The sequence below is a fragment of the Sebastes fasciatus genome, chromosome 16 (assembly GCF_043250625.1).
Source record: "Sebastes fasciatus isolate fSebFas1 chromosome 16, fSebFas1.pri, whole genome shotgun sequence".
Lineage (NCBI taxonomy): Eukaryota > Metazoa > Chordata > Actinopteri > Perciformes > Sebastidae > Sebastes > Sebastes fasciatus.
The window spans coordinates 25,287,256-25,299,061 of NC_133810.1; the positions used below are offsets into that span (position 1 = coordinate 25,287,256).

General features: G+C 41.0%; 1 protein-coding gene across 5 annotated transcripts in view; it reads left to right on the forward strand.

The window, feature by feature from the left end:
* specc1 (sperm antigen with calponin homology and coiled-coil domains 1) overlaps positions 1 to 11,806 on the forward strand; it is an 82,324-nt gene that overhangs the window by 68,627 nt on the left and 1,891 nt on the right. For 4 of the 5 annotated variants that reach the window (XM_074609880.1, XM_074609879.1, XM_074609881.1 and 1 more), the window contains 2 exons: positions 4,148 to 4,264; positions 9,036 to 9,095. In XM_074609880.1, coding sequence (XP_074465981.1) covers positions 4,148 to 4,264; positions 9,036 to 9,095 — 177 coding nt within the window. Of the gene's footprint in view, positions 1 to 4,147; positions 4,265 to 5,345; positions 5,396 to 9,035; positions 9,096 to 11,806 lie in introns of all 5 variants that reach the window. The other variant, XM_074609882.1, reaches the window with a different exon arrangement.

Consider the following 11,806-nt stretch of genomic DNA (forward strand, 5'->3'; position numbering starts at 1 on the left):
TTCATGCTGAGTGGTATTAAAGTGTTTTTTAAATGATATGACGGGAGTGATTCTTGATCACACACACAGATTGACTGTATTGCATGACAAATAATAATTGATGTGAACAAAGCCTGAGCCCAGGACTATGCATCCTGTTTGGCTTCATTCAGACGAAGCAGCTGCTCCCTCAGATCCCATTGTGACCACAAATGCTCTGTGGCTTTCCCCAATGACTCCAGTTGGACAGCAATTATTGGCTGCACTTTTCTTAACTCATATTTTATTCAGCATGTTAACAAATCAGATTTAAGGCATATAGATGCTCACTGGCATGCTGTAAGGGATATTCAAAATGGATTTCAGATTTAGGGAGATGCTTAGCAGTAACATAGTTAAAGGGACTGTTTGTATGAATCAGAAATACTTGTTAACAGCGACACCTGTGGCCGTTAAGTCAACGAAAGTCAACGTCGGGTTCAAGCTTGTGCTCGCTCGACATAGACATGAACGAGCATCACTCAAAACAGTGAGGCGACACACGTCAGCTAAAACCACAATATCACTCTATATTTCACCTGCTTGGCAGTAATGTTAGCTGACCAGACGAAGGTCTCTCCATGAATCAATGCTGATCCTAGTGTTGGCTTTTCCTGCCTCAGCCTCCCGGCCGCGGCCAGGGGGAACAAGGGAGACACCGGAGTTTTGGTCGGAGACGATAACGTTTCTCATTGCGGAGCCCTGTCACTTCACAAGACACGGGAAACCTCTGTTGGTCTGGAGGAGCTGCAGCATTTATTTCTGCACAAACGTCCACTGTACATTTACTACATATTCTTAGAGCTACTAACTCTTCTGCTGGGTGTAGTGTGCGCGCATGCACGTGAGAGTGGAGCGAAAAAGTGAGAACGAGCGCGGTGTGTGAGTGAAGGCAAGCAGGCAGAGGAGCAGAGGAGCAGAGTACAGCAGAGACTCCGGCCCTGGATACCAAAGCTACGGTCTCCCCCGCGTCCTCCGACTGCGGCCAACATTGTTTAGCAGACGGGCTTCACTAAATACAACTCTGCAGTTTTGGTGCTTCCGTGTAGTTTGTGTTAGAGTCTGAGTCTGAACAGCGTAGCCACATGCGAGCGCGCATGGGACACCGACCCGGATTGATTTCCGTGTAAGAAGTTACAAACAGCCCCTTTAAATATTTACTGTATATGTATAAAAAAAAACATGAATACGATTTTGATTTGTTGATTACCATGGCAATGGTTGAAGCTTCCAAGCATTTGAGTCAGCCCTACATTTAACAAGACTAAGCGTCTATAGCCATGCCAGCAGCTGTGGCTAAGCTAACACACCGATGTTTAGCAGGTATATAAAATATTTACCATGCTCACCATCTTAGTTTAGTGTGTTAGCATGCTAACATTTGCTACTTAGCACCAAACTTTGAGTGCAGCCTAGTATGATGGAAATATTGTAAGTATTGGACAGTTAGCATTTTTGACCTGCTGGTGCACATGAAAAGTCAGGGGTTCGCCAAAGTTAGTACAGTACTGTGAAGACCAAAATTGAATGGCAATCCATCCAGTAGCTTTTGACATATTTTACTCAAAAGTTGGAGTGTCGGGCGCTGGTGATGCTAGAGGAAAGGTCACGTGGTCCATAAAGTTAGTAGGATTCACAACCATGACAACCATGAATGCCTGTACAAAATGAATGAATGGCAATCCATTAAATATTTGTTGAGATACATCCGTCTGGACCAAAATGGTGAACTGACCACCGGAGCCACACCGCTATATGGCTAAAGATTTGATAAAAAATAAGTGAGGGATCACTTTTAGCTAGAGGCATATTTTCATACCAGTGACCAGGTTCGTCAGTATGTGTGTTAACTCCACAACAATAAACCAACATGCCACTTTTTGCTGAAATACCTCTCAACTTGAAACTACAGCTAGTGTTAAGCTGAGGTAACTGGCATCCATAAGGCCAGAGCAGATGAGTGAAAGCAGAAATAACCAATCTGTCAACAGTTCGTAGGAGCTCAGGGGATATTCATTACTGCAGTGACTTAGAGCTGTGATTTTGAATTCTTGTCCTCAGGACTAAGAGTTCTGCCGTTTTTCTATCCTGTCACGTAGTAAATTACATTCTCCTGGCGTCACATGTATGGATCAGTCACTGGTCAGATTAGCTCTGGTCCTCAGGGCCAGGATTAAAGACCACTGGTTTACAGTAACAGTAAACAAACATATGGCTGCATGTCCAATCTTTAGCATCTCACTAGAACCAATTGTAACCAAAGATATTTGATGCAGTGCTTCATCCCAAACAATAAACAAAACTATGTTTCTATCAGCTGCACATTTAACTTTCTTGTTGTTTTATGTCTTTCTGTTTTTTGCAGTATGGTAACAGTACGTCAGGGCTTCTTCTCTTATCTGGAAATACACAACTCAGCTCCCAGCTAGGGCTGCACCCCAGACATCCACAGCAAATGCTGCATGCCCCTAAATATCCGGAACATCAGTGGAGAAGCAATTTTAAGCAAACAGGGAATTTCAGCTTCACTTATATCACTTTTAGCCATGCATGGCATGGCTCGAGGGACGGTAATGTTGGTTTTTCAGTCTGTCCGCCCATTGGTCCAGACTGAAATATCTCAACAACTATTGAATGAATTGCCATGACAATTTGTACTGACATTCATGGTCCCCTGAGGATAAACTCAGACTTTGGTGATCCCCTGAAGCTGAAGTATGTTTCTATAGAAGTTCTTGTTGGTTGTTTAAATGGCTTCAGAATCCTTCCTCCCCCCACACCTTTCCAATGTCAGATTAGGGGGGTATCTGTCCGACCATTTCTGTAACTTTCTGAAACCGGCGATCTGACATACACACCCACGTCAGCTGTGCGGAGGTCAAAAGGGAGCCAGGGTTTGAACTTCTCTTGTTTTTCATTCTTGACCCAACTATTTCTGTCATGTGAAAAACCTAGTCCAACACCTTCCAGGGGAAAATGTGCGCCGTTATCCCTATATTTAAACTATATTGCACTTCCCCCCTCTCTCTGACGGCCAGCTCTTCACTATGCCTTTGAGTGTGGAAATTTTGATCAGGTATAAACACTTTTTGATTCTCGACATGGTCGGGGCAAAACGTCGTACAAACTACTTCTGTTCGACCATAACCGGACCCTAACTTTTCCTCTTGTGCCACCATGAAGTTGATATTTTTTTTTTTAGTGAAATGTCTCAACAGCTATTGGTACAGACATTCATCATCCACAGAGAATGAATAGTTATCTTTTTGGTGATCCATCGCCATCAACAGGTAAAATTTTCTATATGTCAAATACTTTGGCTTATGACCAAATACCTGCACACTAATGACATTCCCATCACTCTCAGCTGTAAAGATGTTAACATTACAGAATACCTGCTAAACATTGTCATTGTGTGCATGTAGTTCTTAGATGGCTAACATGTATATCATAAATATACTTGTTATTTTTTATATACTTGATCAGAACACTGTAACTTCCCCATCTTCAATTTGTGCATGGGTATAAGGGAGGCATAAAGACACATACTCATGGTCCAGGAGAGTGTCCCTGGCAGTGAGCCCCATTCCCAAAGCTCATGGGATAAAAGAGGAAGACACCGGAAAGAACTTATCTATCCGTCAGGGAACCTGCAATGCCAAACAATGGCCTGGAGGAAGTATTTCCTCCGAATTGTCTACTCTTATCAGACCTTGAATACACTGTATACAGAGTATGTGATGATGTTTTTGACATACAAAAAGACTGGACATGCTGCTATGCACGTTCTTCACACAGAGGAGGGATCAGAGAGAGCATCGGAGGCTTAAATGGGATCTAAGAAGAAGATCATCCTAACGTCCTCCAAAGGAAACACAACCATGCATTAATGCACTCTGAAAGACCCAGAACAGCATATAGCATTCAATTTTAATTGTCATGTTGTTTCCTGTGGTTCTATGACTTAATGGCTTTCATGGCCGGTTCATGTTGTAAAAAGGCTATTTGCTCTCTTGCGCGAATTATGGGCACTTTAAGCTCATTATCACTGTGTGATATTGATTTTGACTTGTTTGTAAATTCAGTTTTTTGTCTTTGCCCTTTACCTCCTCTTCTTTTCTGTCTACAGAATATTGATGTGACCAACTTCAGCAGCAGCTGGAGTGACGGCTTGGCTTTCTGTGCCCTCTTGCACACATATCTGCCCGCCCACATCCCTTACCAGGAACTCATCAGTCAAGATAAGGTAGAAAACTATAGGAATACTGCACACACTCAAGTCCTATCTCACACCAGTCTCAGTCTTAATCGGTCAGTGCCTCACCAGCAGGTTATAAGTGCAACCTAAGCACACTAAACTGATCCAAAATCAATGTAGTTGATAGGGACGCACACACGTACAACTCGTTTCATGCACGCAGGCTATCCCCTCATCCCCTCATACCCTTAAATGTAGTCTTTCCTCACACACATACATCTCAAACCCCCGGATTTAAAGGCCGACTCGCTTGCATACTTGGATTCAGTGTCACTAGGTCGTGACCCACACATATTTTTGTACTTCCATATGCAAGTTGTTATGTTTCTTGTCAGTTTGTACCAGAACATGTGCTGTACACTGCATAGTGTAGATCGGTAAGTCCCAAAATGTGGTGGTATATGAGCTCCGGTCTGGTGGGACGGAAGAGCCTTACAAAAAGACAAGACAAATGCAATCCCACTGGCCCAAGTCCGTAACTTAAAGTGGCAGTAGGCAGAATGTTTTTCCATAATAACCCTTCAGCATATTGTAATACAAGTGTTCTGAGAGATAAGTAGACCTCTGCACCTCTTCATGGCTCTGTTGTCAGGCTTTAAAAAATCTAGCCTGTGACGGGAGACTATCACAGGTCATTTCAGAGAGAGAGTGTTCCTATTGGCTGTTCATTCAATGGAGGCAGCTGTTAATCACTCGCAAACTCCGATCTGGTCAAACTAGGGAGCGCTGATCAAATGTGAATTAATATTACTGTAATTCTTATTTCTCGCTTCAAATGTTTGCTCTGGATGCTGGGTGGTGCTTGGTATTTCCTCAACTCTTCTCAACATAGCTGCCAGGTCACAAACGTTCTCATTTTACAGCTAAACAGTTCACTACAAGATGTTTCTGAAAACATTTGATGTGAGAAATAGGCATTACAGTAACAGAATATTGATTCATATTTGATCAGCGCTGCCTAGTTTGACCGTCTGATCAGAGTTTGCGAGTGATTGACAGCTGCTCACAGACGGCAGGCTCCAGCTCGGCTCTGATTGGTTGTTTTCCTCCGGTCTGTGAAATCTTGCAGATGCCATTAGGAGCACCGGAGGACACCGGAAAACACCGGAGGACAGAGAGGCACGTGATTTTTTTCTTCAGATTACCTGTCTCATGCACTACTGTCAGGATATAGTGACCGTTTTATAAAAATAACTTTTTAATCTGATAAAAAAAATATTTTGTAATCATATTTTATCCAATTCTACCCACTGCTGCTTTAAGACCAAAATTTGACATATAATTTGATTTCATTACACACAACAGTTCTTTATTACATATGCACATCACATTACAATGACATAAAAATTAGTTGTTAATCATTTAAAAGTTTTAGAAATAAAATATGGTTAGAGGTGACGTGATGTCTGAAATAGCATGAACTTTGATTTGTTAGCATTACCTAAATGCAGTCGATTCAGACTCCTAAGTCGTTGATTAGTCAGAGTCGGCAGTTAGCCGCCGAGGGGTGCCACTTGCACCACTTCCGGCAAAATGAAAAGACGTTACCAGGCTAGCAACATCAAGCTGGGATTTACATCACAGGTCCAGAGGAACAGCAAAGGCTGGATATAGGCAAGGTGGCTCTTTCATTGTTACGTTGTTAGTATCTGCAGTGGTGAGTAGTACTTGGGAAATTTGGTTTGGTACATAGTGGTATATGGTGTGAAAGGTTTGGGAAGTTCTTGTATAGTATGTAATAAAAAAAATTAAAAAATGCCATTAAAAACTCATACTACAGTATGTAAAAAAAGTCATATTATATTATACTACTACTACTATTATACTACACTATGACTTTTTTAGAGTCATAGTATAGTATGTCGAAAAATTTGAAAAGTCAAGGTATACTATGACGAAAAATTTAAAAAAGGCATAGTATGTCGAAAAAAAGTCATAGTATAGTATGTTGAAAAATTAAGAAAGAGTCATAGTATAGTATGTTGAGGAAAAAAGTCATAGTACAGTAAGTCGAAAAACTAAAAAGAAAAGTCATAGTCTAGTATGTCGAAAATTTTTAAAAAGTCATAGTATAATATGTCGAAAAGAGTTCATAGTATAGCATGTCGAAAAAGTAAAAAAAAGTCATAATATAGTATGTCGAAAAAAAGTCATAGTATAGTATGTCGAACTTTTTTTAAAAAGTCATAGTATAGTATGTCGAAAAAGTCATAGTATGGTATGTCAAAAAAATTAGAAAGTCATACTATAGTATGTCAAAAACAGTCATAGTATAGTATGTTGAAAAATTAAAAAAGTCATTGTATAGTATGTCGAAATGTTTTTTAAAAAGTCATAGTGTAGTATGTCGAAAAAAGTCATAGTATAGTATGTCGAAAACATTTTTTAAGTCATAGTATAGTATGTCGAAAATCAGTCATAGTATAGTGTGTCAAAAAAAGTCATAGTATAGTGTGTTAAAAAATGGAAAAAGTCATAGTATAGTATGTCGAAATGTTTTTTAAGTCATAGTATAGTATGTCCAAAAATGTTTTAAAAAATCATAGAATAGTATGTCCAAAAAAAAGCCATAGTATAGTTTGTCCAAAAAAAAAGTAAAGTATTTTGAAAAATTTCACAGTATAATATGTCCAAAAAATGTAAAACTCATAGTTTAGCATGTCCAAAAAAAGTTATAGAATAATATGTCGACAAAATGAAAAAAGTCATAGTATAGTACGTCGAAAAAATTTAAAAATTCATAGTATAGTATGGCGAAAAAAGTCATAGTACAGTATTTCGAGACATTTTTAAAAAGTCATAATATAGTATGGCGAAAAAAGTCAGTATGTTGAAAAAAGTCACAGTATAGTATGTCGAAAAATGTCATAAAATAGTAATAGTATAGTCTGTCAAAAAAAGTCAGTAAGCTATAATATAGTATGTTGAAATAAGTCATAAAAAAGTCATAGTATAGTACATCGAAAAAAGTCATGGTCTAGAATGTCAAAAAGAGTTAGTCATAATATACCGTGTAAAAAAAGTTGTAGTATAGTATGCCATAAAAAATGTCATAAATAGTCGTGTAAGAGTGTAAAAGAAATTTCATAAAAAGTCATAGTAGAGTAAGCCACAGATGGTTTAGTATGCCATAGAACATGTCATAACAATTCATAGTATAGTTTGTCATAAAAAAAAGTCACAGCATAATAGATGAGACCGAGCCCCACAAACGTTACTACAACACCGAAATCTGTGCTCGATGTTGAGTTGATAAGAAATTAATTCGGAGAAGGCAGAGTTGCATTTGTTTAGTGAGGTGAATTCTTCTGTATAAGTAAAGTATGGCTGTTAACTTATTGAACCTGCAGTTGATGTCCTTTCTGATTTATGAGTAGAGCAAACAAAGTGCATGTTCAGTCTCATATGGTCCTCTTCCGGACTTAGACTGGCAGAATTGTGTCTCCATAAAATACCGCACATAAAGCCACGATAAGTTGTTTGTGGAAAATGTGAACCTGTAAACTGCTTACACAGTGTAAGTCTGAAAGATGCATGCTTACCAAGAGGCATATAAAATATCTGTAATGCTTTGAAGCCATTTGCCAGGGGTCATTTTTTCCACCATTAAGCTGTGCATTACAGACTTCCTTAATGAAGTTGTAGACATTTTATAGGTCTGCCATTTCGTCCACACAGCATTAAGAGACAGCCTGTAGATGAATTATGAATGTACCATTTGTGTAGTCATTCTGTACGTGATCCTGAGCACAGGGCAGCAGCTACCGTATAGCTTGGTGTTGACAGCTCTGTAATGTGGATATGCAGGTGGTATATACAGTAGCTGTACAAACAATATGGTTCCTCTCTGGGGACTGGGGGTCTTATAAAAACAAACACCTCCGACCAGGCCTGACACATCCTACGTGACAAATTAGTCATGTGGGCATGTGTGCGCTGTCGTGTCGGTGCGAATGTGTAACATTGAGCTGATGACAGAAACATCCCTCTGAATAATTCAATAGACGTGTGTTGGCTTTAATAACTCTTGCTGAGTGACTTTCCCCTAAGGCCCAAACACCCAACCTCTTCCCAGTTTAATCTCTCCTTCCCATAATCCCATTACTGCCCTCCTTCGCCCTTTATCAGAGATGTTTTTTAAGAAAACAATGTTATAGTTGGATTTATATTTTAGGTGAAATGGGGGAAATTTGTTCTTTCAAGAAGCAGTCTACAGCTGCAGAACTAATTATTAAGAATTCATGTTTTAATTCATCATCCCAGCTGCGCTGATGTCAAGAGGCGATCGATACGACAGTTCGAGTGCTTGTGAGAGTCGTGATTAGCAACTCAAGGACCTGCACTCTCAATTCAAAAGGCAGAAAAGAATTGTACTTGAGGTCGAGAGAGACTGAAAGAATGTTTTTATCAACAGCGCTCACACACAAGGACAGTTTGTATTTCACTCTTAAGTTTTGATTTCTTCCTGTTGAGAAGTGACTATACAAAAAAAGTCCACAGTTTCATAAGGAGAATTAGGGCTTAATCTAAAGGAATTCAGTTCATGGGTATTTTAATTAGGCTCACAGTATAGCTTTACACTTGTCAAATAAGCATAGGCGATAACATGCAAACAAATAAGGCTTCCATACTGTATGTTTTAGACTGTCTCTTGGGTGTTTTTAAGGGTTTATAATTGTATGTGTGTTCTTACTGTTGCCGTTTGGACCTCCAGGGAGTTTGACAGTATCTCAACACCCAATGGTTTGTTTTTCTTCAGGACCGGAATCTGGCTCTAGCTTTCCAGGCTGCTGAGAGCATTGGGATCAAACCTTCTCTGGTGAGTTGAGCTGCCACAGATCTCTCACACAAACACACACACAGACACACACACTCAGATAACACAGAAGGACTCTTTGATCAGACAAATTGGAAACAGCACACTTTGATTGGCCAAACTTTCAGGATGTTAATCTTCGGTACAGAGATGCCCCACAACCATTTTATCTCACCATTTTTCCTCCTGACAGTCTTAACTGCGTCATATCAGTTACCTCGAGCCTCGAGCCTGTGCTCCAGCACCATGTGCTGGAAATCTACAACACTTTGCATCGAGAGAAAAACTAACCTAATGCATAATTCATTCAGATATAATTTGATTTTGATTAGCTTAGTTGGTTTGTGAAAACATTAGCAGCTCTCCTCAGAAGTTACAACCAGCTGCTCCACTAAAATATTTAGATTTTAAGAGCACAAAACCCCTCGATGTTTTGTCAAGCAGTAAACAAAGTTGGCCTATTATTATTTCTAGAGAATAGCAAATGTGTGTGAACTGCCCATTAGAACTGTCTCTTAAAGGAATAGTCCGAACATTTTGGCACATTATTCGCAAACTAGCTGAGAGTTAGATTAGAAACACATTCCACTCTCATATCTGTCCGTTAAATACACAGCTAGAGCCTGGAAACTGTTAGCTTAGCTTAGCATAAAGACTAGAAGCAGGGGTAACAGCTAGCTTGACTCTGTCCAAAGGTGTGTCTCATTTGTTGTGTAACGAGGGCTTGGACAGCTCCCCAAAACGGAAGCCAAAACATCTCAATCGCCCCCTGGTGGCTGGCTGCAGTATAGGTCATGAATCCCGCCCCCTCCATGTTAGCGGATGGGCCATGGGCTAAACTAAATAATCAAAATTTGTTCCCAAAGATGGTTTCTGTCATTTAAGGTAGTTCTTATCACGCTGATGGATGTTCAAGTGTTCATTTTTCGGATAAGTTTGGTTTTAATTAATCATTTGAAGCTATAAAAAGAGGGTGAGACGTCATGATTGACAGCTGTGATTCTCTCTCGCTAACGAGTTGGGTCCGTGCTTGGTTTGTGATTGGTTTTGGCCGGACCTTGATACCGCGGCTCCAACCCTCCGATCACTACTGTGCAGACTCTGCCTCCAAATGACGTCAATCTCAAGGTGGCAGCTCCTGTATGAGGAAGTGGAGACGTGTCGTCCATATATACAGTCTGTGAGAAAAGCACAGACAAAAAAATCAGAAATAACATGTAAGGGTTAAACTAATGTGACCTCTCCCCCTCCCTGTTCTAGATCTGTGCATGACGCCTTGCCTTGTTACTCTCTCTGCACTTCTGATGACAGCTTCATGTTTTGAGGAACATGATCTAACAGATGTTAAAAACGATTTGTTGGATATTTGTTCTCTCTAAAGAACTGCTCTGAGATGACTTAGAAAACACACAAATCAGTCGAACAGTTGATTAGCTCTAAATGTGAAGAGCCAGCTAGACGTCAGCGAGGGAAGTGCATTAGGCTTAATATTTTCACTGAGACCAAAGGTCATTATTTATTATTAATTTTCCTTTGCGTGCTTGCGGTTACCAGACTGTTCTCATGCTACTTGACTTCCAACTTTTCAACTGCTTCTTTCTCTGTTGCATAAACAGAGCCATCAGACACAGCCCAGAGAGTAGCTGATCATCCTCCCGTTAGGAGGTTGCGACATCGTGGAAGTGACTGTACTGAAGTTTCTGTATAAATCAGCACTAAGGGAAGCTGCTGTGACGCCGGCTCGATATGGAGTCATGTGAAAGCCTGGTTCACTGCCTGACTCATCACTGTCAGCCAGGATTTATCCGAGTGGCCGACTGCAGTCTCGTAATACTGTAGATTACAGCTTTTCTCAGTAGCTTAAGCACATTTTCTGAAACACCGCCACCCTTGGTGTCTCCATATTCGTACAAACCTCAGCAAAAGTGCCCTCTTGGAAGTCTTTTTGATCGATTAAACATGATAAGGTGTCCTCTAGGGTGCCCTTCCAGTAAAGAAAGCGTGATGAAGTGCCCTATAGGGTGCCCTTCCAGTGAAGAAAGCGTGATGAAGTGCCCTCTAGGATGCCCTTCCAGTGAAGAAATCGTGATGAAGTGCCCTATAGGGTGCCCTTCCAGTGAAGAAAGCGTGATGAAGTGCCCTCTAGGGTGCCCTTCCAGTGGAGAAAGCGTGATGAAGTGCCCTCTAGGGTGCCCTTCCAGTGAAGAAAGCGTGATGAAGTGCCCTCTAGGGTGCCCTTCCAGGAGAGAAAACGTGATGAAGTGCCCTCTAGGGTGCCCTTCCAGGAGAGAAAACGTGATGAAGTGCCCTATAGGGTGCCCTTCCAGTGAAGAAAGCGTGATGAAGTGCCCTCTAGGATGCCCTTCCAGTGGAGAAAGCGTGATGAAGTGCCCTCTAGGGTGCCCTTCCAGTGGAGAAAGCGTGATGAAGTGCCCTCTAGGGTGCCCTTCCAGTGAAGAAAGTGTGATGAAGTGCCCTCTAGGGTGCCCTTCCAGTGAAGAAAGCGTGATGAAGTGCCCTCTAGGGTGCCCTTCCAGGAGAGAAAACGTGATGAAGTGCCCTCTAGGGTGCCCTTCCAGTGGAGAAAGCGTGATGAAGTGCCCTCTAGGGTGCCCTTCCAGTGAAGAAAGTGTGATGAAGTGCTCTCTAGGGTGCCCTTCCAGTGGAGAAAGCGTGATGAAGTGCCCTCTAGGGTGCCCTTCCAGTGGAGAAAG